General features: G+C 45.8%; 1 protein-coding gene across 1 annotated transcript in view; it reads right to left on the bottom strand.

Moving 5' to 3' along the window:
• Window positions 1-4,388: 4,388 nt before the first annotated feature.
• LOC147710581 (cholesterol 7-desaturase nvd-like) overlaps window positions 4,389-26,072 on the bottom strand; it is a 300,441-nt gene continuing 278,757 nt past the window's right edge. Inside the window, exon 7 of the mRNA XM_086921252.1 lies at window positions 4,389-7,849. Coding sequence (XP_086777378.1) covers window positions 7,688-7,849 — 162 coding nt within the window. The 3' untranslated portion in view covers window positions 4,389-7,687. The remainder of the gene's footprint in view (window positions 7,850-26,072) is intronic.

The following is a 26,072-nucleotide window of genomic DNA, read 5'->3' as shown; positions in this document are numbered from 1 at the left end:
TGGCTGCGGGCTCCCACCCCTCGGTGTCCTCCGTCTCTTCCTCTTCTAGCGCTACTGTGGATGTCTGGCGCGCGGGGGGGACTCGCAGCCACGGGTTTCTTATTCAGGGGGCATTGGGGATCATTGGCATAATGCCCTGGTTGCTGACATCTGTAGCAGGCTATGCTGGCTCGGGGAACCTGTCATCCTAAGGGGGGCCCTTCTCTAGTCACGGGAGGAGAGCTTTGGTTTCGGGGGGGGAGGGACTAGGGTGTTTGTCCAACAATCGGCCTCGACAGCAAGCTTCCGTGGGTCTGTCAATTTGCTGTTCAGAAGGTGTGGTCTCAGTTCCACAAAGCAGTTTGTGGATAGGTGTTCATAGGCGATGAGGTTGAATAGTCCTTCAAAGGTGGTAACCTTGCTGCCCTTGATCCACCCTTCCAAGGCTCGGCTGTAGAAATTCACGTATTCTACCCATGTGGTGCCGGGGAGCTTCTTGCAGTCTCCGAACCGCTGCCGATACATCTCGGGAGTGAGCCCATATCGAGATAGCAGAGCGTCCATGTGTTGGTAAGAATTCAGGACGGTGGAGGGCAGGTCCAGCAGGTCTCTTCCTTCACTGAGGAAGCGCCCCCACAATCCGGCACCCCAATCCTTTTCGGGCACCCGTGGGAGGTCATGGCGACCTCGTACGCTTTGAACCACTGCTGGATGTCGTCTCCCTTGTAGTACTCTTTTACTACATCCTTGGGGATGTGTACTTTGGCCTCCACCGGGGAAGGGGTTTCTCGGTTCCCTGGGGCCCGGGTCTCTTCACTTCTTGCTTTCAGCTCAATTTCCTTTAGGCTGCGCTCATGCTCGAGCTGGAGTTTCTTTCCTTCATGCTCCCTCTGGAGCTTCTTTCCTTCTAGTTCCCCTTGTAACCGCAGTTGTTCGACGGCCAACTTTTTCTCGCCCAGCTTGAGCTCTCCTATCTTGAGGCGCGCTAGCTCTAGCTCGTGGGTTCGGGTTCGCTCTCGGTCTGTCAGCTCCTCTTGTGACAGACCTCTTTCCGTGCTGGGACTACGGGTCAGGGAGTCTGTTCTCTCGCCCTCCCGGGCGCTAGGTTCGGTCTGTGGCCCTTCCTCTCCGCCGTCTCCTTCTGGTGGGGGGAGGGGGGCCCAGACTCTACCCAGGCTGTTAGGGCTTTCTGGAAGTCTTCCTTGGTGCTCAAACCTGTGGTAGCGACGTGAAGTTCCTTGCAGAATTGTTTCAGTTCTGTGGGTATAATCCTCCAAAAGGTCCTTTTGGAATGTGAGCTTCTCGCTCGTTCCATTGGAACTCATGATTGCTCTTTACTTCTCTTGTTCTTGTGTCTTCTATTTTACTGTGATATTTACTTCTGAAGAATGTAATTTTAATTTTGCTTTGTAATATATGCATTTTTATTTGTTCTATGAAATAATAAATTGTTTAATAAAATTAAGTAATTAATTGGAAACTGTTCATTTTCAGTCTGTCCTGTTACCATTGTGTAGGCAATTCACGACTTCCGCCTAGGTTGTTTCTTGCACTGTGTTTTTCCCTGACCTAGGGGTTCATTTTTATTTGTTTTTACAGGGAACCCTTGTTTGATACAAGTTCTTGTGTCTTCGTTCAGGTAGTGTGTCAGTTGTTTTCCTGTACGATCTCTAGATGTAGGCTCTTATCCAGTCGCTTGCCACCAATGTTAGAAGGGGCGATCTCAGGGGCCAGGATATACTCTCCCGACCACCCCGTGACCCACCTCTCCCAGGAATACTGCAGAGTTCGAACGTGAAGTCCTCGCCGGGGAGGGCTCCGGGTCTAAGATCGTACACACCGAGCTCACACCACACTTATGAACGGACACCACACCGTGGATTTCAGTAAGCAAGTCTTTATCAACAGTAGAGCTTTAGGCAAAATGAACACTTATTTACAAGCGATCGAGGTATCGTAAAGTCTCGGTTGTGAGGAGTAGGGAAGCGGGACAGTCTCAGTATTAGGCCAGTACGAAGCGTACCCTGCGCACAGCTCAATCCTCGAGCCAGAAGATACGGCCGATGGTGGTCGTACTAGGTGCTGTACTCACTCCAGGTCGTGTTGGTAGCGTCGATGGTCGAGCCGGACCAGGGTTCTCCTCGAGCCGCGACTAGGTCAGCAGGGCTCGATCCGGAGTGAACAGAGTGTCCGTCAGTTTTTGAGGAGCCGCAACGGCGTCAGCAGGGCTCAGGGTGTTCAAAGAATGTCCTTAGAGTTTGAAGATGGAGCCGCGACGAGGTCAGCAGGGCTCCGAGGTTCCAGTTCCTTCTTCACGAGGATGAGCCGCGACAGCGTCAGCAGGGCTCGATAAGTTCCAAAGTTCAGTCTTCTCCTCAAGGGTTGAGCCGCGAACAGATCAGCAGGGCTCTCTTGTCTAGGATACAACTGCCCGCTAGTTCTTTGGTGGCCCTTGATATAGCGCTGTGGCCCTTTGATGTCCGGACCCTCGCAGGCGGAGATCTCATGCCTCAGGGCTGGTCGTCGGAGAGTTCCGTCGGCTGGCCCTTTGATCCTCTTGAAGATGCGTCCGGGGATTCCCAGACACCCAGCAGGGTCTGGAGCCAGCTCCCGGGGAGGCCAGAGGTGTGAGAGAAACCAGTCCCACAGGGGAGGCCGGAGGTGCAATTGAAACTCTTTGGTCCCCGATCTCACTCAGGATGCCCTCTACCCCCCAGCCGGGCACGGCGCGTCTGCAGCCTATGTTTCACTGGAACCGGGGTCGGGCAAGGCTATGGAGTCAGGGACCTCCGGAAGGGTAATGGCGGCCGGTGGCCCTGTGGGGTGATGCAGGTTCAGGGCGCCCGGTACCGGGAGGAGCATGCGGGGATGGTCGTCCGTTGGTAGGGTCATGTAGGGAGCGGGGCGGACAGGGAATGGGAGGACCAGGGGTTTCGGGGTGCAGGGCTGGGCTAACAGGACACTGAGGAACGGGGGGAACCATGCCACGAGGCCAGGTCCAACATGGTCAAACGGAGATGTGGTTTGTTTTCAAATGTGCCTTTGTTTCTGTTGAGTGTCATAATATAGGGTTATACAACGGATTTGGAGTAAAAGCCAAATTATCAAGTGATGTGTTTTCTGGTTTGCTAAAGGGTACTAATATGTAACTTTCCATGTCGTATAACAGTGACTGTACAGGTAACCTGTCCACAAATGTATAAAATCTCTTTATGAGAGATGAGCCAGAGATTTCCCCCGTGCACCCTAGAGGCAGGCTGCACATCAAGCCATTCATTTATCAGAATGTAGAATATTTACAATGTTCCTTTCCCCCTGCTAACTGATTAGTCCTTATGGTAAATGCTCATAATTTTTATTCTATTTGTACAGTATTCGCTTGTGTCTACTGATTATATTTTGGGACAATGTCAAATGCAGAATTATTTAAATGTTTGTGCATTTCAAATTTGACTACCCTTTACCTCATGCCTTCCATTCTTAACTTTAAAAAAACCTTCCTGGTTGTACTTTGAACCTTATCCTGTGTGGATTTTCCGCAAGTAGTGTGTGATAGATATATATATATTGCATGTGAACAAGGGCTTTTTAAGCCCGAAACGCGTAGTGCCCTCTTGCAGACAATTTTGCAATAAAGAAAGAACCTGTGAAGCGCATTTGGTGATCAGTCTCCTCTGTTGCCTCGCCGATCTGACTCGGAAGTGGTGTTGATTGGAGTGTATATATATATATATATATATATATATATATATATATATATATATATATATATATATATATATATATATATATATATATATCTATCTATCTATCTATATATACACGCCAACAGCAGTCTTTCACCACAAACCACCGGCAAGGCAGCTGAGAAGAAAAACCACGCGAGTCCCAATCTTCATTCGGCAATGTTTAATAAAAAGGCAAGTTCATCAAAATCTGACGCGTTTCATATATATATATATATATGATGCGGACGTGAAACTCCAAGCCGCGTAGTGGAGTGCTTTGCCCGCTCGCGCACAGTAAGTTTGCAAGAACGAGCTGCCGCTCTGGTAGAATTTCTACCCGAACAGCAGAAAGACCAGCGCGAATAGCAGTTCGCACTGCACTCCGCCACTTGCATAAGTTCGAAGAGGTTTTTTGTCACTCCACAAACTACGTCCAGGCCTGATTGTTTGCCATCAGTAATTCTAAAAAAAACTCACAATTATTGGCTTTGCCAATGCTACTTGTCCATTCTAGTGAGTATGCCCTGACCAAATGAGCTCTAGGGATAAATATGGTATTTCCTCAATCTGATTCTGCAGCCTCGACATGTGAATCGACAGCATTCACGCAAGTAGGACGTGCCTCATTCAATCATTTCAATGTATATAAGATTTTATGGCAATATACAAAGACCAGAACTATGTATTTAATATAATTTTATTTGTACAATATCAATATCTAAAAGTTTACATAATTTCAAAAATATATTCAAAAATATTTAATGAAAACGTTGTTTAAAACTCCATATGCTCGGAGGCTGCAAGAAACTTCACTTCACATGAATGTCTAGCTCAAGTGTACTGTTTACAGAGGCAACATTTTTTGCCATTTCTCAAAGGCACACAATTAGGGGTACAATAATTAGCCTTGTAAAAACAAAGATACAGTAACAATAAGACGGCAAAGTCAACAACATCTGATCTCCCGTAACCTGCAATAATTAATACATTTGCTTATGTTGAACCATTTCACATGATCCTATTTAGAAACCCAACACTGATTTCAAGGATAATATGAAATGGTCACTGATTTGATGTTAAGTGTCCATTCACTGTAACCAATACAATGAAAATCAGGCATGAAGTGTGCAGATTACAATTTTTGGGAAAAATTGTTTTTATCTTCAATACCGGTCAGTGTATTTCGAAAGGAGAATGTCAAATACTGAATCACAGATGATAGATTGGTTTATTTTGAGCATCATCTTACTGGGGACATCCTTACTTTGAGGAGGATCTGCAGGAACACATACTTAAAGCATATCACCAATTATATGAAAAAAACAAATGTGCAGGCAAAATGCACATTGCTGAACAATACATTACATATGCATCGGTGAATAATCGAGATTGGATTTGTTTCAAAGCACATGGCACTTCAACAATGGTCTTGTGTATAACAATCGACTAAAATGAGTTACATAAAACCAAATAACTTGCCTTCACCTAGACACAGACCGGTCAAATGACTTGATACTTATGAACTGATTCCTACTGTTTAAATTAGTAAAAAGTATAGGAATAAATAATATTTTCAACTACAAACAGCTCCATCTACAGGGCAGCAGAGGTGGTGGTGGTGGTGGTAGCAGCCAAAATAGGGAAGCACCAGACAATAAGTTTCGATAGGCAACCAGATGGTTAATTAGGGTTGGTAAACCATGTGACACAGAACAGAATTAAGGGGGGGGGGGGGGGGAAAGAGAAGTTGATACCAGTGTTAAAACGTTGATATCTCTTGAAAGATAGGCATGATGCCATTTTTGGAAGCCCAAAAACACATACTTCTATATTAAAGGCAGGTAAAGAGGAGTTTTGCATCTGGCGAAAAACTTATGTAGTTGTCGTGAAGGTGGAGTTTGTCTGACAGCTAGAGATAAAGAAGTGGAAGGCACAGGCACTAAAAAACTAAAGTAGGTGAATAGGGAGAATACAGTTAATTTTTTAGGTAATTGAACCTGGTATTTGGTCCTCTGTCACAAGAAGATAAAGCTGCCATCTTCCAGCTATTAAAAGAAACGTTGATGCTGGTCAGATATGAGATTACGGATTGTTTAGGGTAAGAAAATGTGTGGACATTTTAAGTTTTAGCTTTCAATCTTTAAGGATTTTTTTAGGGCACATGTATTTTGATGTCAAAATTCTAGTTGCACAGCTCAAGAGAGTTTCGATCGTATGAGCTATTACAGGAAAAGATTCTACTGAAGAGGTGGCATAATGAGATAAAGTCATGGCCAAGTCGAGATTTTACTAAGCCTTTTGCCAGGTTCCTCATTAAATGGCTGGCAACACAGACGTTTAACCAAATGACATACCTGATCAAGCAAGTTATGAATGTACTGCTCATGCGGGGGCATATGTAAATTGTGGAAACAAACACTTAGACTACTAGGGAAACAGGCAAGTGTAATTTTACAAATCCATATCAAGTATGATTAATTAACGGCCATCTATCTTGGCAATACGAGAATACAGAGCAAGTGTCTTAATAGTTAAAAGTTTACATCTCAGGGTTTTACACAATTGCAGAAACATACAATGGAGTGTTTGCTAAAATGGTTCCAAGGCAGGACAGTCTGCAAGTGAGACCTTTGGAAATACGAAACTTCCATTTACTATGCTACTTAGATGACGAACATGTGTTACTTTTGACTGGTTTCTCAAAATCAGCAGTTCCATTTCGGAGGTCAAGGGGCCCATAAGTCTAGAACAACAGTTAGCAGCAGCGACAAAGATATAGCAACCGGTCCTTTCCATCATATAGCAACTGGTTCTCTCCATTTGCAAGAGCGAAATGAAAAAATAGCGTGTCCATTCCACTGTCCTTTAACATCTCACTAAAGCTACACAGCGTGTCTGGAGATTACAGACAAACAAGCAAATCCGCTTAGTTCTGACGAACAGACATTGAACCAAAACTCAGATACTGCAATAGTGAGTGTGTGAAATACAAATACATAATGCACACGTACTTATGGGAATTCAATGCACTACAAAACATATATGCCGTCAAATCAAGGCCAAAGAGAAGTAGCCCTCCAAAGAAACAATGAATGCGAAAGCCAGGATCTGATGCAGCAGTGTCTTGGTTGGGAGAAATATTGTCTTGGTGGCGCAAATTAGTCAACACAATGTGTGTCCTCAGCATATTGAATCCACCCATACGAGAGAAGTGCTCCCAAAAAAAAGAAAGAAAGTATAGATAAGGTGGGCAGGGGCTTGGGGAAATGCATCAGGCGACAACCTTACACATTCTTCACTGTTACTTTACGACCTTCATTACTAGTAATTAGGGCACCGATCACAGGAGAAGAGCATGAACAAAAAAGATTCTTAGAAGGAGTGTGAACTCCCTGGCCATGTGAGATTACCACTCTAGTAATCATTCTCTGGAGATTTTTCAGTGACCAAATGGGACTTGCAGAAAAAGTACACATTATGCTCTTAAGTGCAGGTACAAATCTTTAAAGCGAAAAATGCACGCACGCCATTTTACTACATTTACTGTTCGCAGCATCACACACAAACAGCCAAGGCTACATTTCCCTCAGCCGATATGTTCGGTTTAAGTGAAATGCAAATTGGAGGATACATCAACATACGTAATTCCTAGTTGGTTATAGAATGGCTCTCTGTTAAACAGTTTGGTGTTCTGTTTTTTAACCTCGCACTGTAAATATAGTAACGCTAGAGGGCCTTGAAGAAAAAGCAAAGCCTCTTTTGTACTTAGTCAGTGTGGAGGACAGCCGTTCTCGATTAACACCAGCACGTTCAATCGGTTTGTGTAGGAAGCGGTTTGTTGCTGGCAAAGTTGGCATCTGTCGAATTGTCTCCCTTGTGACAAAGAACCTCATCTGAGAGAATCATACTGTAGTTCTGCGGAAGAAGCAGTCCTGCCACCCACTTTGGCATTTTTGGGAGAAACGTACTTCCATATTCCTTCACCACTCTATCCCTTCACGTTGAAAATAAAGTTGTGGACTATTCTCACTATAAAACTGAGAATACCAGCGCCTGTGCCTCTGTATAGCAGAGTCTTCTTTCACCAACAAAGGTTTTGAAATATACTTCTTATTATTCCAAATCATTACATCGCGTTCAAACTGCAAGAAAGAGAAACACAGTTAAATTCATGCACACACTGGAGAACTTCTGAATTAACTTTGTTCACTGTTTTTACTTTTTAGTTCTTTAATTTTCTAGTCATCACTAAGCATCTTTTATTGCAGTACGTAGTCCACACCATACAGCGCACAATGAGAAAAACAAATGGGAAATTGTTTTAAATGGCCTATGCATTAACATGCAAGTAGATTAACCGCTAGGCAGTGTAGTGGTGGTGCCGTAAAAACAAAACACTTCCAATTAGTATTTTCTTTGGGTAGCACTCAACATTTGATTTTGTAGGAGGAGTGCTGGGAAACTTGCGATTATTGGTTTCAAGTGCTGCAGCAATTCGCAATTTAGAAGGGTTATATTTGTGTTTCTAGGTTTAAACTGAAAGCTGGAAAATGTAATTATATCTCAGTTAGTGACAATATTACATTTGATAATGTCAGTTACAGCACATTTTCTCTTGCCAGCTACATTCATGTACACATGAAGCATCGTGCCTCCTTCTGGACTAATGGAACTCCTGGCGTTAGCTTTCTCTAGATGGATTTCTTGCTTGGATGGCCTCCCTTGCTAGAACCCTTGACTTCCGGAAGGTATACAAGAGGGAGGAATCTCCTAGACACATCCTGGAAACTGCCAAGCACAATGGACCACCTCCACCAGCCCCCATCCCCCAGGCACCTCCCCTTCCACCAGGCCCCTCCCCCCACATCCCGACAACCGATATGAGGAAGAGAAGGTCATGTAATGCAGATTAGTAATATTAGACGTTACCCCCACTTCCATTCATTTATTTATTGGGGGATCTGCACAAGATAAAACCAAACCTTCAACCCGAAAGATGTCAAGGAAGATATAGAATGAGCAGAAGCAAACACTAAGAAGCAGATACTAACAAGGCACATAGGACTCAAAGGGGAGGCAGCATACAAGTACTACCCATTACCAGCTCAGCCCGACCAGTGATGTAAAGGAGAAGCCCAAGCAGTAGTTCAAAAAAGTTCAACTGTTGTATCCTGAAGCACAGGTAGTCATCAATCCAGAAGTTAGGGAGACCTCGACATACCTACATTGCTATGGCTGATGATGCCATGTATAGCAGAGTTAATAGAAGGAAACACTAGCAACCAAAGTCCAGGAAGCTGTCACACGCCAAGTGGAATGCCTTCAAAATAAATGTACACTAAAGTACACGTAAAATGTGATGGTGGAATGCTCAACTTGATCTCAATCACCGGTAATCACTTGAGCTGCATCTCAGTCCATCATTATTTGTCACACCATGACAATTCAGTTATGACCCAGCCATATGAAAATCAGTCTTAACCCTGGTCCAATGATAACAGTAAAGCCAGAACTGGTAGGTCAGGTCCCTCTTAAACCTGAACACATGCAACCCAGGGCTGGCTTCCCCCCATTTAAGACCCATCAGATAGATCTAGCTTGGTTTCAGTGACAGTGTGTGCACGGGACCCATATCTGGCATACTTTTCCCTCTTGAGGCAACAGGCTAAAGTACACAAAAAAATGATGGGTGGAACTCTTGAATAATCTTGAACCACTGGTTATCACAGTGGGCCGAATACTAGTCCACCCTTATTTTGCACACCATTCTACCTCAATGCAGACCCAGCCACGTGCAAATCAGTCTTGACCCTTCGCAGTGGAACAACCCAAACTGCCAGGTCTTTCCTGAACAGGAACCAAGCTTTAGCTGGCAGATGAGCCATATCTGGGGCAAAACCGGTCCTGTGGGTGCCAGACATTTTATACCATTACATTTAATAACTATATAACCCAGGCACACCATAGATCAGTCATTATTAACTTATCTGCCTGCTGAAAGTAATTTGCATGTATGGTTATTTTCACTTTGTGGATTGTAAGCTGAAAATTGAACTCAAGAGTGCGACTGTCTTTCCAGGTTCTGTTGCCAGAATGTGTGGCAGTGTAGTAGTTGTGGAAATAGACACATGTGTCTAATGCAGTGTATATGCTTCTAATGCTCGTCACAGCGAGTTCAAGAACCTGTTGGCTTGTACTGAGAAACCAGTGCCTCGTATGGATTTCTTATGTTAAGGTAGTATGAGAAGTGGTGCAAGCCTGGAGTGCAGGGTCCTGTTTTGTATATATTGCTTGAAATTAGTATACAGGTATTGCGATCCTTTCCCTTGAAGGCTTGTGGACAATGTAAAGTGCCTTGCATATATCCCTTCTTGCTCCAGGTAGCCAGTGGAGTGATTGCAAAATTAGAGTCATGTATTCTCCTGGATAAAGGTGGAGAAGTCTTTCCACAGAATTTTGGATGAGCATTTTAAGTATGTTGAATGCAAGTGCATCAAGGCATAGGATGTTGGCAGTCAAGTTTAGAGATTACAAGTGTGAGAATGGCTAGCAGTTTCTGCTGGTATTTAAGGTATGGGAGGACTCAGCGTAGTGTTTTCATTTTGTAGAAGGCACTCGAACGATATTAACATTGTATCAAAACAAATCTAGATCTATGGTTAACTATTGGTTTCCAACACCTCTTGATATTGTTGGAAGGGCTTCAATTTCCTTAGTCCATGTGGTGGTATGCTGGTATTTTTGTCATTGTCTGCTGATCATAATCTCCGCCTTTGTGGTATTGAACTTTAGATGGTTATTTATCATCCATGTGTTGATAACTGAAGGCGATCATCAGGTTTTAAATTGTAGAGGCCTTCCAGGTCACCCATTTTAAAAAAATGATTTGGGTGTGGCGTCATCTGCATAGTTCTAGAAGGTGAGGTTAAATGATTTAATCAGGTTTGGTAGAGGGATTAGGTGGACGCTGAATAATAGCAGGGATAAGATGGACCACAAGGAACATCACAGTGTTGTGTGTGAGGATCTGATGTGACATGTGGTACCAGCACTAGCTTGTAGTCATAGCTGAACTCCATTCTCACCTTTCACATTTGGTGTGTTAAACAAGAATTTGCTGGGTGAAAATTTCACAACACTGTACAGGACATGGAGTCTTGTTCTCAAGCTAGCAACTTTCAGGACTTTTCCTATTCCCGATACAGAAGTGATAGTCCTTACCTAATCCGATCAGCCATTCAGAAGCAAGGTCTAATCAGGAAACCCCAGATTCCAAAATCTCAGTGCTTTGATTAGCTTATTGTGCTACGGCATAGTCCTCACAGCTCAGGTACAATTTACATTTGACTGAAATATATCTTGGTGCGATAATGTATCTGCTCTAGTGATTTTTATTTTGTTTGTAAGAGTAAGATAGTTTGTTACGTTAATGTGCCTGCTGCAGACCGCTGCAAATATGCTAAGTAGCAGTAGCGCGACCAGCCTTCTTTCAAAAAATAGTTTAATATCTATATAACCCTACCTTGGTCAACATGCCAAGGATTAATTTACCTTGAACTAAATATTGTGGAAACCACAATCAGGGCATTTGAGGATGCAAGCATTTGCATTATAATGGAACTCTCTAGACATCTCCACAGAACAGACTAACATTTTCTGATATTTATATAATGTAAATTGGGATTTGTCTAGTATAAATCAGCTTTTTGACATTTGACACCTTTGAAATCCTTCATTATCTCCACCTAATTTATGGCAACTAACAATGTTATGAGGTCATATGTAATTAATGTACTAAATGCATAAGTTAGTGAATACTTGGGGTAGCATTTTTATTGGGAAAAGAGAATGCTGGGTGGTAGTCATTTTATGGATCCTCACAAACTCCACAATTTTCAGCAAGTATTTACCACAACCTGCAGGGATACAGAAAAAGAAAATAAGTTACTTACCTGTAACTGCAGTTATCTAGTACTGGTGTTTTTCATAGATTCACATGCTTGAATTATTACCAATTGTCATGATGGGAGTCACATGGTACCAGAGTGAAGCAGTTTTGCCATGGCTATAATGGACCATAGGCTAAAATTGACACCAGGCCATGAATTTAGTAGCCTATCTCCATTTAAAAAAGGACCAAACTTAATATATAACCAATCTGTAGCTAGTATACTCTAACTTTCCCAAGAGAGGCTGAATCCCTCAGATTTTCTAGCACAAGTGTTGATAGACAATCCTGATCTATAAAGGAAGCCTCTCAGGGGAGGAGAGTGGGTTGCATGTGAATAAGCATGGGCGAATTTTGCGAATTCGCGATCCGCGAATTTGCGAGTTCGCGATCCGCAAAATTCGCGAATGTGCGGATTTGTTTTTTTGCGTGTTCGCAGGGTTTTTTGCGTGTTCGCGGGGTTTTTTGCGTGTTCGTGGGGTTTTTTGCGTGTTCGCGAGCCGCTTGCATAGCGAAGTTACCCATGCAGTCGTTTATGGGAGAGGGAGAGATAGATAGATAGATAGAGAGAGAAAGAGAGGGAAAGAGAGGGAGAGAGAGAGCGAGAGAAAGAAAGAGGCCGGATCTCTGAAGGGCCAGATTCCCGAGTTGCCCCTACAGAACATACAGCTTTCTATTTTTAGCAAAATGCATATGAAAATTGTGCTGTAAAGGTCTCTTTTAGTTTAACCCCTCCTGACAACTCAAAATGGGTGTATTTGCCATCCTCTCCCTTCTTCCTGTTTTTTTATATCTGTAAGTGCTTCCTGATGAGGTTTAATTCCTTGGACAGGTGCCTCGTTGCCTACTTGTAACTATTCTCTGACCCTGCTTCAAGGGTCAGAGCAGGGTCAGAGAATAGTTGCAAGTAGGCAACGAGGCGCCAGGAAGCAATTAGCAGCAGGTGTCCAAGGTGAAGTTAATTTGTTTGTAACCCTTTTGTAAAAGGTTACAAAGAAATTAGGTTCAACTTTTGCACCTGCTGCTGTAACCCTTGCTTGGCTGAAAATTCGTCACCGCTGATTCGCGTTTTTTACCGCAATTTCGTGAGATTCGCGGATCGCGAAATCGCGGAAAATCCGCAAATTCGCCCGCGAAACGGATTTTACGCCCACCCTTACATGTGAATCTATGAAAGATACCAATACTGGATAACTAGAGTTACAGGCAAGTAATTTATTTTCCTATTCAGTATTGGGGTACCTTCTATATATTCATAAGCTTGAATCAGAATAGCGAGCAGAGTCATAGAGCTGTATTCCTCCTTAACTTAACAGACAGTGGGTAGAAACTATATACATTTGCTGAAAAATGCATTCCAGAATAAAACAATTATACATGTGTATATACAATTCATAACTACAAGCATAACATAGGTAAGCATAAAAATCATTAAGAAGGACATGGAGATAAGAATGCATGAACAATAACTAGTACAAGTAACTAGTAGAATCAGTCAGTTTATATATGTAATGGAAGTTAAACACCAGTATTTATTTGAACAAATGTCGAAGCACTGCCTGACCAACAGCTGCATCACTACACTGCGCTGCGCTAATTCCAGGCAGTAGTGCTGCGTAAACATGTGGGTGTTCTTCGACTTTGCAGCATGGCATATCTTATCCAGTAGAATGGCAGCAAAGAGAGGAGCCGATGTGGAGACTGCCTTCGTAGAATGTGTCTTCGCCTTTCCTAACAAAGGCTGGCCAGCATTTATGTGACAAAATTGAATTGCAGCAGAAATCCATATGGCTAGAGTGGGTTTAGACACTGGCCTTCCTTGACAGCCCTGACCATAAGCCACCAGCAGTTGGTCAATTTTGTGGATTTCTTTAGTTCTTTGCATTTAAAAGTTTAGCCATCATTTGATGTCTGACATGTAAAGCGCCTGCTGAGCTGGCATAGTCTGATTGGGAAAGAAAGTCCGCAGGATGACTAGTTCATTAAGGTGAAACTGGGTGGGAACCTTTGGTACAAATTTGGGATTAGTTCTGAGAAGCACATTCATCTGTGAAGTGTAACAAGGTTTTGTTAGTAGTGAATGCCAGTATCTCACTAACCATTCTGGTGGATGTGAGAGCGAGAACTGCTTTACCAGTCTGGAAGAACAGAGCGACAAGGCATACGAAGAGCGTCTGTACCTGAAAATAGCAGCAAGGTGTACCTTTACTAATGAGAAAACTAGGCCGGACTTGGCTAGAGTGAGCAGATATGGTAAGATTTGCTCTGGCGAAGCTTGAAAAGGATACACCTATTCTGTGTGCACCAAATACAGAAGCTCTTAAATTTAAGTTTGTAGGTTTTGTTGGTGCTTTCAGCCCTAGATTTAGAAAGAATGCTACTGTATTCTGGAGCTATTTCTAGGTTCCGAAACTCATTGCATTCAGGAGCCAGGCATGCAAGTGGAGAGATGCTGGTTCCAGATGGCATATCTGACCGTAGTTCCTGGTAAGCAGAGATGGTGTTTGAGAGGAAAATGGGTTTGGCCCCTGGGATGAGAAGCTCTGAAAAACAGTGTTGCCTGGGCTCCCTGGGTGAAACAGCAGGAGACAACTGCATTCTGTCCTCATTTTGGTGAGGACCCAGGGTATAAATGGGATGGCAGGAAATGCGTATGCATATAGCCCAGACCATCGCATCTAAAGGGCATTCCCCCACAACCCTGGGAGAGGGAATCTGCTGGCATAAAACCAGCATTTACTGTTGCCGTTCATCACAGAGATCCAGTGTTGATTTTCCCCACCTTGAGAAGATCTTGTCTAGCTGATGCTGGTCCAACTCCCACTCATGGCAACTGGGTGTTTGTAAAACTGAGTGTCTACTAATGTATTGTGAAGACCCAGGACATGTTCAGCTTTCAGGGATATGCAGTGATCCATGGGCCAATGCCAGAGCTCTTGGACTTATGAGAACTTTGTTCCTCCCTGCTTGCTGATGTAATACATGCTTGTTATATTGTCCGTACAAACCAGCACAGCAGATCCTTTGATCATTGGAAAGGGTTAGAAATATTGCTTTTAATTCCAGACTGTTTATATGTATCATTATTTGAGAATACAAATTGCCCTGGATTTGGAGGTCTTGCAAATGTCCTCCCCATCCATCCATAGACGTGTGCATCAGGACTATGAAATCTGGGGTGGCGGGGAGTAGTGTGAGGCCTTACGACAGTTGTGACTTGTGACACCACCTGGTCAATGATTCTCGCATGTTGGGGGTAACGGAGATCAGGTCCTCGAAAGAGCCGGTTGCCTGAATCCACTGCCCTTAAAGTTCCTCCTGTAGCAGTCTCATTTTGAGCCAAGCCAAAGGCACTAGATTTATTACTGAAGAATGCCTACCTAGGTGCGATATATACGTTCTGACTGAAACACAGTTTTCTTGATATGTTATGTGCCAAATGGACTAACAGATCTTGCCGCTCCTGTGACAAAGACTTTTTTCTGAACTATAACCAGATTGACTCCCTGGAATGTTACTGTTTGTGTAGGGAGGAGAGAAGATTTGATGGTTTACAGTAAGGCCTAATTTGCAAAATAAGGCTAGCCAGTCCTTTGTAGCTGCTGAGGTGAGTAGCGGAATACCTGATGTGCTTTCTTTCTGAGCGTAGCTGCCACTGGCAAGAGGCATTTGGTAAATATCTGTGGGTGGATTTTTATCCAAAGGATGGGGCGTTGAATTAGAAATTTTAACCATCTGAAGGTCTGTTTCTTGAGGAATTTGCTGAGTTTCGAGAGGGCTAATATAAGTATCCACTCTCCTGATTTTTTGTGTATGAGAAAGAAACGGCAGTAGAATCCCTTCCCCCTGTGCTGTGTAGGAACTTCCTCTATTGCCCCTTTTAGGAGCACAATGTTGGTCTCCTTTCTTAATGAGTGACGAGGAGGAGAGTGCGCTCCTTTTGGAGGGGTGTTGGGTGTTCATTGAGTAAATTCTAGGGTGTGGCCATAGGCAACTAAGTACAGCACCCATTTGTCCGATGTTATGCTGATGGATGTGACTGGATATTTTAGCACAAACAGAACAGGAAAGGGTCGTAGCTGGTACCTGAGTGAGGCCATTGTTTGCAACCTCTGTCTCTGCCTTGAGACTGTGTTCTCCTTCGGGATCCCTGTTTGAAGAAACCAGCCATTGCTGACTGTTGATTAAGAGGGCTGCTGGTACCCTATCTGTACTGGGAGTGGTAGGCGTGATACTGCTGGTATCCACCCTTAAAGCATGAAAAGCCTTGACCTTGTCAATCTTGAAATGGCAGTTAACAATTCTGCAGTGTGCCCAGAGATTTGGCAGTATCAGTTTTGATGGTCAGTAAAGCCTCATCAATATGTTTGCCAAATAACGACTCTCTAATTTCTAATTTAAAACACTTGTAAAGCGCGACGTACACCTTGCGGTTTCTTGGCGCTGGGGGTTCATCAACTGAGGGAGAAAGACCAGGGAAAGGGTGAGGTAAGTTTAGACGGGGAAAGCCTGGCAGAAGAGGAAAGTTTTCAGGTCTCTACGGAAGGAGAGGTACTGAGTTGTAGAACGGAGATTGTCTGGAAGTGAGTTCCAGAAAGTAGGGGCCAGAGTTGAGAAGTTGGACCCGCCCCACTTTTTGCGTGAGAAGCGGGGGATCTGGAGAAGGGACTTGGAGGAAGACCGGAGATCTCTTGCAGGGACATAAGGTTTAATAAGTGAAGTGATGAAAGCAGGGGCAGTGCCCTGACGGGCCTGAAAGACCATGCATCCGATCTTGAAAAGGGAGCGTTGTTTCACGGGGAGCCAGTGGAGCTCTTTTAGTAGGGGGGTGGAGTGGTGATAGCGTGGAAGGCCGTATACCAGCCGCGCCATCATACGCCCTGTCCAGGATTTTGGTCTGAACCTCCGGTCAGAATGTTGTTGCTTTTAGCCATCCCTAGCGTCTTAGAACTGCTGCTGAGGCGAGCTGTTGAAAACCAGTTGTAGCTATTTCCATCGCACAGTCAATTACTTTCCGATGCTGCTGGCTCTCCTTGTAAGATTGTTCTTACTTCTTGTTGTTTGTCATCCAGAATGAGATCCAACATAGATGCCATATCGGACAACATCTGCCGATCATATGGACCCAGAACTGCCTGAGTATGGGCAGCCCGAATTGTGACGGCAGACATCAAGGATAAGCGTTTCCCAATAGTTTCTAATCTGCTTCTTTATTTATTTAGAAAGTTTTACATAGCCCGAATGTGACCCAGGCGGGTATCAGAGTGCTTTACAATTAGGATAGGTGGGGTACAGAGGTGGGAAGTACAAGCAGAACTTGAATATACATAAAACGAATAAGACACAAAAATGAGCAGAGCAGGTGAGTCCTGCGAATCAAAGGTGCACAACTATCTAGTAGTCAATAAGCAGTGGGGCCAGAGCTGTTTAAAGCAAGAACTTAGTCAATAGGATTTTTTTAAACTTCATTTCTGAAGGAAGCAGAGGGAGAACTTAGTCGGACTTCTGGTGGAAGAGAGTTCCAAATCTTTGGGGCAGCGCCTGAGCAGGCTCTATGACTCGTTCTCGTTTTGTGGAAGAACTGTAGTTTTAGGAGCAATGAGCTTGGACTTCTTGACTGTCTGCAACCTCCAGATAGTTTTAATGTTTGAGCCAGATAAATGGAAGTCTTGAGATATAGGGCTCAGTGGCTCATGCAGGCAATTTTATGCTTGCTTCATAAGGCAGCTAGTTTAGGAATTTGAGGGCTGAGGAGATGTGAACGTTTCTTTTTGTACCCATGATCAGTTTAGCTGCAGCATTACATTTTTTTTTTTTTACTGAGCTTTATATAGCGCAAACTTGACCCAAAATTTCAGGTATCAGAGTGCTTTACATAGCACCAGTTTCACTACATGAGGAAACATCATTTTTGTTAGGCATGGGGAGATTAAGTGATTTTCCCAGAATCACAGGATGCTCAGTGTCATTAGCAAGCCTCAAACCCAGTCCCCCAGACTCTAGGTAGACCACCCTAGCAGTTAGGCCAACTCCTCTCCCCAATTAACGGAGGCTCTTAGTGGGGCCAAGCTATATTTGGGAAGTCCACAAAGCGTGGAGCTATCATAGTCTAGCCTAGGCAGTACCAGAGCTTGTACCACCATCTTGAAGATCTAATGTGGAAGGAATGGTTTGAGGTTCCTTAGTATGTTCATCTGGTGTTTAGCACCATTGCTTACATGATTCTGCATGTTCAAGTGCTTCTCTACTGTGATTACGAGGGATTTTGCAGAACTGATAAGGTGGGGAGTGCAGTTGAAGGCCGTAAGGTATTTCAGCCAGTGGTTTATGTTGGGGGCTTGATTAGGTGGAGCAATGAGAAGAATCCGTTTGAGGTGTTGCACATGAGGTGGTTATCAGTTAGCCAGTTTTGAGTATTTATAAAAGGTAGAGTTGATTGAGCAAGATGAAGTCATCAGGTGAGGTGATTTTCAGATAAAGTCGAGTGTCATCCGCATACATATGGAAGAGAATGTCCGCGGACCTCGGAGCATTTGACAGCAGTTTCAGGAATACATTGAAGAGTATCAGTGGTAGTGCAGACCCCTGTGGAACCTCCCCATGGAAACTGAGGAGGGCTGGGAAAGGGAGGGCTTTTTGTGATCTTTTTTGGAGGATGGAATTAAACCATTGTAATACCAGTCCTTGTGGGTTCTAGGATGGATAAGAAATTGACGTGGTTAACAGTGTCAAATGCCGAAGATAGGAGAATGAGGAGGCACGATTTGTTTTGGTCTAGCATTTTAAAAATGTCATCGAGAATGTGAGTGAGCAGATTCCATGCTAGGACCTCTCTGAAATCCTGATTGATGTTGGTCCAGAAGTTGGAAAGGCTCCAGGTGTGCACAGAGTTGCATCTGCACGCTTTTTCAAGGAGCTTAGCCAGCGTGGGGATGGTGGAGATATGTCGGAAGTTATTGAGGGCAGAGCTGTCTGCGTTAGGATATTTAGGATGGGGGGAGACCTGTGCTACTTTTAGGCTGGGATTGTGCCTTGTAACAGCGAGGCATTGACAATATTGGTCTATAAGGGGGGTGGGGAGGGATGGTCTCCCTGATATCTTTGAAGATGGGCTGTGGTAGCAGGTCCATGAAATGATTAGAAGAATTGCTAACCAGCAGAGTGTTGTAAATATCTCTTTCGCTGAGGGGAGTAAAGGAGTTCCAAGAGGCGTTGTTCTTGGTGCCAACTCTGGAGGGAATGAGTTGCTCATGGTGAGTTGGAGGCGAAGCCAACCCAGGGGTTGGGAGAAGAGACCTCTTTGCTTTAAGGTCGAGACTGATGCTTTTTGTTTTCCCAGGGAAGAAGGCAGCCAATTCGTCGCATGATGGAAGGCCATCGCCGAGGTCAGAGCTGTTGGAGGTCTTGACTTATAGTGGTTTAACAATTTCTTGGGGCGGTTTCTGGCTTGATTGAGGTGGGATCTAAAGAAGTCAGTCTTTGCATTCTTGATTTTTCTGTTGCAAGTGTTCTTGACAGATCTAAGGTGAATTTGATGTTCAGTGGAGGGTACTGATCTCCAGGATCTTTCCATTACCCTTAGGTTGTGGGGTTCCGAGTTTTGGTTGTTGAACCAGGGTTTGGTGATTTTGGAGGAGGCTATTTTTGTTGTTGTCGAATGGAAGACACAGAATGGTGCATTTCAAATTTCTCAACCGGATATACTATACCCCGGCCAGGCTCTGCAGGTACGGTCTTAGACCTACAGCGGACTGCGAGAGGTGTCGCTCCCCCAACGTTGACTTCCTCCACATAGCATGGAGTTGTCCGAGTATCTATGACTTTTGGGAAAAAAATCTTTGCAGAACTTAGCACTATCACGAAAGTTACCATCCCCCCGACCCTGCGATGGCTATGATAGGATACACCAAAAAATTGCTGAAAGCAATCCGTAGGCTAGCAGACATGGGGCTCCTTCTTGCACGCAGAGTTGTGGCATGCTGCTGGATGAAGGGGCCGAAGCCGGCCCCTAAAAGATGGGCTCAGGATAGATTATATTCGTGCACGCAATCCGAGATCTCCAGCGAACTGCTACCCCCCACTAGCAGACCAAAGAACTTTTTGGGGCTCTACCAGGCCTACATAACAGCTAACACTGACACAGACCTAGAGGCGGGTCAGCGAGAACCTCGAGGGGAGAATGAGTAGTACATGTTTTGCATTTGATGCCCAGTCTGGTTTCCATTTTCGAATTTGGGAGGTGGGGCACCGGGATGTTACCGCCCAGCACTCTGTTTTTGTGCATGTGGACCCTTTTGTGCCCTTATAACGCCGCCTGCCCTGTTTATAGGGTTGTTGGCTAATTGGCTGTGTAATTCCTTGAAATGACTTTGGAGAAGAGTTAGATGACGCACTAAACATCTGTCCCAAAGGTGGGTGGTGGGAGGGTATTAAAAAAAATAAAAATAAAAAATGTATGAGTGGACCAGCCTGATCTTTCCATGGTCATTCAGACCCGTACATTCCAGGAGAGACATTTTAATACAGACATATAAAACTCCTAATATCAACACCTAAATGACAGGAGGCGCGCATTATACAATTGTGGTCCATTAGCAGTGACAATTGACTATGCAGGATGACTAGATATAACTTTACCCCCGCACCCACCCACCCCACCAACCCCCCAAACAGGTTGTGTACTACCCTCCCCGATCCCCCAGAACTGTAAACAAATGGTCCACAGTATTGAATACACAGGAATCATTCCAGTGGGGTGCATGAGTTTGCCGGCAAGTCTCCCCTGTACTCATGACAGGGTGGCAGAGTATAGCACATGCGTCCCCAGTCCTAATATGTATACTATTATAGGTCACAATTATCATCCGTCCGGGATTCTAGATTATAAAAGTAGCAGCCCGTCCAGACCTTGTCCGGGAGCAATCAGGGTTACCCGACTGCCCCGACATTGTCCAGCATTTTGGGCCCTCGCCCGCCTCGTCCCCCGCCTGCCCCAACATTGTCCCCCGGAGCCTTAAACAGGCGACACATGATAGTCACAGCAGTGCACTTTAATGTAAAACCGTCTCACTGTATTGCAGCTATTACTCCAGCCTTCGCCTGGAAATGACCATTTCCATGTGTTTATAGTGGGGATAAACACAACCAGATTTTCTGGCTTACCTTCGGGCTGCTTGCTTTCCCCGTCCTCGCCCGCCCCGTCCCCCGCCTGCCCGACCCCCGCCTGGCCCGACCTTGTCCCCCGGAGCCTTAAAAAGGCAACATATGATAGTCACAGCAGTGCGCTTCGGGCTATTTGCTTTCCCCGTCCACATGAAAAGTACCACGAAAAGAGGGCACATTTAAACACGGCTTAGAGGTTGACGGATCACTTTCGCCTGTGGGGTCTCTTTGAGCGGGGTTATCCTTGACGGGGCTCGGCGTGCCGAGATTCCAGCATGGTAACATAATGCCCGCGTGTCAACCTAATGACCCTTAAAGCTGAAACGCTGGCGCTCTGCAGTTGAACTTCCTGAGCTGTGTTGGAGGTAAAACTAATGAGCGTGATCGTGGTAGTTTGGAGCCTTACATCACCCCGTCCCCCGCCTGCCCCGACCCCCGCTGCCTTACCTCACCCACCCCTCAGTCCACCGCTCCTCGCCGCTCGTCACCACTCCTCCCCCGTGCCATGTCCGCCTCTCCTGGACGCCGCTCCTCCCCGTGCTCCTGATGTCAGCACGCAGGTTGCGGCCGGCACCATTTTGAGGGGGGACTACTTTTTTTATAATGTACATTTTTGAAATATAACGTATTTTTAACTTTATATAGCCTATGTCCATCTGCACACCCTGAGGATTCCAACAATGTATCGGGTGTGTGGATTGGCGCTGTGTTTCCCGGGTTTACCTGCCTCAAAGCCCTTCCTTTATAATAGTAGTATAGATATAGATAGAGCCCCAGCCACTCTGCAGCTCTTCCAAGTCCACCACAGTTTTCAACATACTGACATTACCTGACCTTTGCCTCAGAGTTCAGGTCTCAATACTTATCTACGTGATCTGCTCCAGACATCAGCTGCTAGTCATTGTCGCTCAAAGGATTCACAGTCTGCTGGCCGCTAGTCCCTTCCTGTTTGCGGTCTTTCGTCATCTGCTTAGTATACTGTAACGCTGCTTTTGCGTCTGTGAAAAAGGTGGGTTTTCCCGGCCCCTGGACTCTCAGTTTTGCAGGGTAAATCAAAGAGTATTTAGTACCCATTTGTTGGAATATCTTCTTGGCCGGCACAAATTCCCTCCGCGCCGCCTGAACCTGCAATGTGAAGTCTGGATATAACTCGATATTGTTGCCTTGGTATTGTATTGTCCCTCTTTCCCTTGCCTTTCGCAAAATGGTGTCGCGATCCTTGCAGTTTAACATGCAAGCAACAATGGGCCGCGCCGGCCCTCCTGGTCTTGGTCCCAGCATGCGGTGTGCACGTTCTATAAGAAACATGTGAGATCGATCCTGTCTAAACAAGTCTTTCATCATCAACTCTATATATTGCTACATGTTTTGAATGTCTGTGGATTCCGCTACTCCCGTGATGCGTACGTTGTTGCGCCTAGACCTGGCTTCCAAATCCTCGTTCTTCTGTTGGATCGCATATAAGATCCCGTCCATACTCTGAATCTTCTTGTCCATTTCCGTGTGGCCCTCTTCCTTTTCAGTAACCCTTGTTTCCAATACGCTCATGCGGCCCTCCTGCCGGTCCATTCTTTGCGTGATCCTGTCCGCCAATGAGTCCATCTTAGTGTAGAGGCCCTGATGGCTAGATTTAAGATCCAGAAACATTTCACGGATGTCTTCAGCCGGTGGTGGTGGTGGTTGCGACGCGCTGCCCCCTGCTTGGTCTTGTTTGCTAGTCTACGTATCCATTCCCTTGGCGTTCTTTTTATCAAATGTTATCTTCGGTTGTCTAGTGTCCAGCTTTCCCATCTTGCTTTTTTAGCAACGCAATGTTCACAAGTCACCAAAACTCTAGCTTACACCCAAGGGCCCAGTTTAAGGGCTCTTCTGTGGGGTCCCACCTGGATCCGCAGCAGGACACAACCCACTTCCATCGTGCCTCACGAAGTCCTTAGCCTACCGTTTACCATTGTGGGATGCTTCCGCTGGCCCCGTGGGCTGCCCACTTATCTCTCCTGCGAAGCCCCACCTAGGCCGCTTTACCTCTGTATTCAGGTTCCCAGTGTACTTTCGTGCACCTCGAGGTGTTTTAGCCCAGGCAGCTGTCACATCCCAGAATGCGCCAGGTGAACAGCCGGCGATCCAGCTCTCCCCCACTAGGCTGCTTTCTGCACGCTGTGTTCTGCACTGCCGCCTCCGGGCCACATTCAGAGGGCAATAGCGTTTGTCCTCTCTGACCCCTGCACAATGCCTGCGAGTTTCAGGAATGGCTCTCAGATACTCCCCCCCCTTGCTCTGGTGTCACCAACTTCACTCTGCGCCAGGGCTCCCTGGTCCTGTCCGCTCTCCTCCATGCCTCCCAGGTTGCAGATAGTCTTCCAGTGCACCTTACTGTACTGTCCCTCGACCCCTGTGCTTATTTCCTGGGGAGCTGCCACCAACGTCCAAAAGTCTAACTCCGGTGGCCTCCCGTCACTCCCAACACTCAGGGGGCATCCTATGCACTGTTTGCTGTGGAGGGGATGGGGGGGGGGGGTACGTCGGGCTCCACTAGCGTCGTAAATGGCTCAAAATGGCGACCCCCTCTCCAGAAATACTTTGGCGCTGTCTCTTAGCATGCGACTTCACATATCTGTCATTTCCCCGAAGTCTCTCCTCCTCACTCGCGCACCTCCTCAGCTCTCCTCCGGTACCACCTGTGTACTGCTGATAACTGCCTCGCGGCACCAGCGCCGGTCGTACCGGTCAGTGCTTCCTCCTATGTGTGGGTCTCACTGGTAGCCGATCGAGCAGTCTTTCTTTCCTCCGGCACCTCTCTACCGTAGCGCCACCAGCTCCAGCCTGCCAGCGCTTCAATGTGTCCTCGCTCGTGTGTGGCCTCTTCTCCTCACGGGCAACGTCAAAATCTAGTCCCCAGCTTCCAGCAGCTACAGAGCATCCAGGCCCCACAGTGACGCCAGAGTCAGCCCGCCTTAGTCCTGCAGCCGGGCACCGCTTATTTCTGGGCAGGTCCCGAGACTGTTTCCATCTGTTGGACCTCGTTTACATGTGAAATTTCGGATATTTTAGCAAATTAATTGATTCGGCCGGCAGAGCCGCTTTACAATGCGGCCAATCCGCTGCTCGGCCAAGCCACCCACCCCCCCCATTTCCAGCTACTTTGCAGGATGCCCGTGGTCCCTGCAGAGGACCCCATAGGAGGGCAGGCCCCGTAGTATCGCGGAGGACGCAGACAGCCAGCTCATCCTGAATGGGTGGGCGGCGCGAGGGACAGCGGAAAGGGGCGGTGCTATAGGTATATTAGGGTGGCCCGTCCTCACCAATACTTTCAGTATCTATTAGCCGCGGCCAATTCCAGGAGTAGGAGCAGCACAGAGGCAGAGATGCTTGCGCCGGTGCGTGCTCCCGAGATGACAGCTGCTTTTTAATATTTAGAAAGACAAAGGTTCAAGAAAAGCAGCATGTCTCACGTCTCTCAGCGACGGCTGCAGGACGGCTAAGATGCTGACTTGGTGTAGCAGCTAAACAAGAATGGGGCAGAGCGCACGTATTCACTAACCCAGCCATCTACACAGTGGCTTCAGTGCTTTAAGCACCCAAGCCAGTGTCTTGCTGTAACCCATGTCACTCATGCGTTAACTGTACTTGACTTGATCCATTAATGCTTGTAATAACCGCCACACACCTAATATTGTCATGAATTCTGGTAGTCTCTTGTGGTAGCAGGCACATCCACCCCGCTGGGCGCATGCTCAGGGTCACCAGCTGTAGAGGGAAACGGACTAGAGCAAGGTCCCTCCTCAGGCTGCAAACCCTGCTCGCGCACCCAAGTGAGTTGCTTTCAAAGAAATCCCTGTAGAAATCTAAAGAATGAAGTGGAAATAGCCAGCTCAGATGAAAGGACGGCGTCTGATCAGTGACTCCCACGGAAGTTACGTTCAGTTGTTTTGTTATTAAGTGAGAAATCAAATACGAAAGTATCGGACAAACATCCTTGTAATCCAGTGCCAGTTATCAGCCTCGCCACTCTTTTCAAATCTCCCTCACCCAGAGATGCGGCTGCTCGTGCATTCCCAGCGTGTCTTCCCCACTGCAGATGTCTGATCCTCGTGTCGGGGGGTCAGAATCCGGCCGGCTCTCATGGGCCCCTGCTGAGGTTCCAGCCGATGGCCACGTCCTGAACCACTCTGAGGTCGTTCTTGCATCTCCCAGAAGGGTGTTAACTGCGGCCGGCCGGAGGTATCCGTCATCCAACCCACACAGCAGGTCCTTGGCCTTTTCCATGTACTGATGGAAATTCGTACAGCATGCGTCATGCTGAGAGGCAATCAAGGCAATCGGTGCAGCCAAACTGCTGCTAATGTGATCTGCTTCTCCAGCTCTGACAGTGCAGAGAGCAGGCTCTTTGAAGTATAAAAATCCTTCCCTGAAGGTGAGGGCTGCTGAGGCTGCAGGATCACCTGACATGAAACTGATATTAAAGCTCCGTTTTAAGAATGTATGAATGACTGCTTCACAAGTAAGCAGACCCAAAATTTGTTCCAATATAAACCCTGCTGAGGTGCAGGGAGTTACCGTTAAGAGTTGCTGGAACTTAGAGGAAAGTAAGGGCAATTTCAACGTTGATGTCTGGAAATGAAAAGATAAGAAAAGGATCTTTTGGTTTATCGTGTCCAAAGTTCAGGGAACCTGGTATTATTTCTGTTACAAAGAGCAACGCAGTATTAACAGCCTACCATCTTTCCAGTAGTCATGATAGATTTTGAATGCACACTTTTACGGTGCGTTGATTTGCAAATATAATACAGACCTAGAAGACATCTATATGAATTTAAGGGGGGGTAAACCTCCGTTAAAGCTAAAGCAACACAAAAGCAACAACGGATTCAGTTTCTAACTAATGTCGCCCAGAAAGGACCTATCACTTATCTTACTGACCGTATAAATAGATGTATTATCAGATTTCTATCCGGAATCTTAGAGGCAGGAAAATGTACCACGTCATACCTTGGCTAATTGATCATTGCTAAACAAGACAGAAGCAGAATAGTCACACCACACCAGAGCAAATAAACTAGTAAAAGTCAACGCGATGCACCTTTGTAGCTAGCAATTACAGAGCAAAGACCCCCTAGGTCAGCACAATGACTCCAACAAACACTTCCATGAATACAATAGAAAGCATATTCCCCAGTCCACATCGAGCCATACCAGCATCCCCAGACAGCTTACGTACAATAAGAATAGTACTATTTTGGCAATGCAGTGCTGTA

Source organism: Lissotriton vulgaris, chromosome 5 (genome assembly GCF_964263255.1).
Source record: "Lissotriton vulgaris chromosome 5, aLisVul1.2, whole genome shotgun sequence".
Lineage (NCBI taxonomy): Eukaryota > Metazoa > Chordata > Amphibia > Caudata > Salamandridae > Lissotriton > Lissotriton vulgaris.
This window is presented reverse-complemented; position numbering and strand designations above follow the sequence as displayed.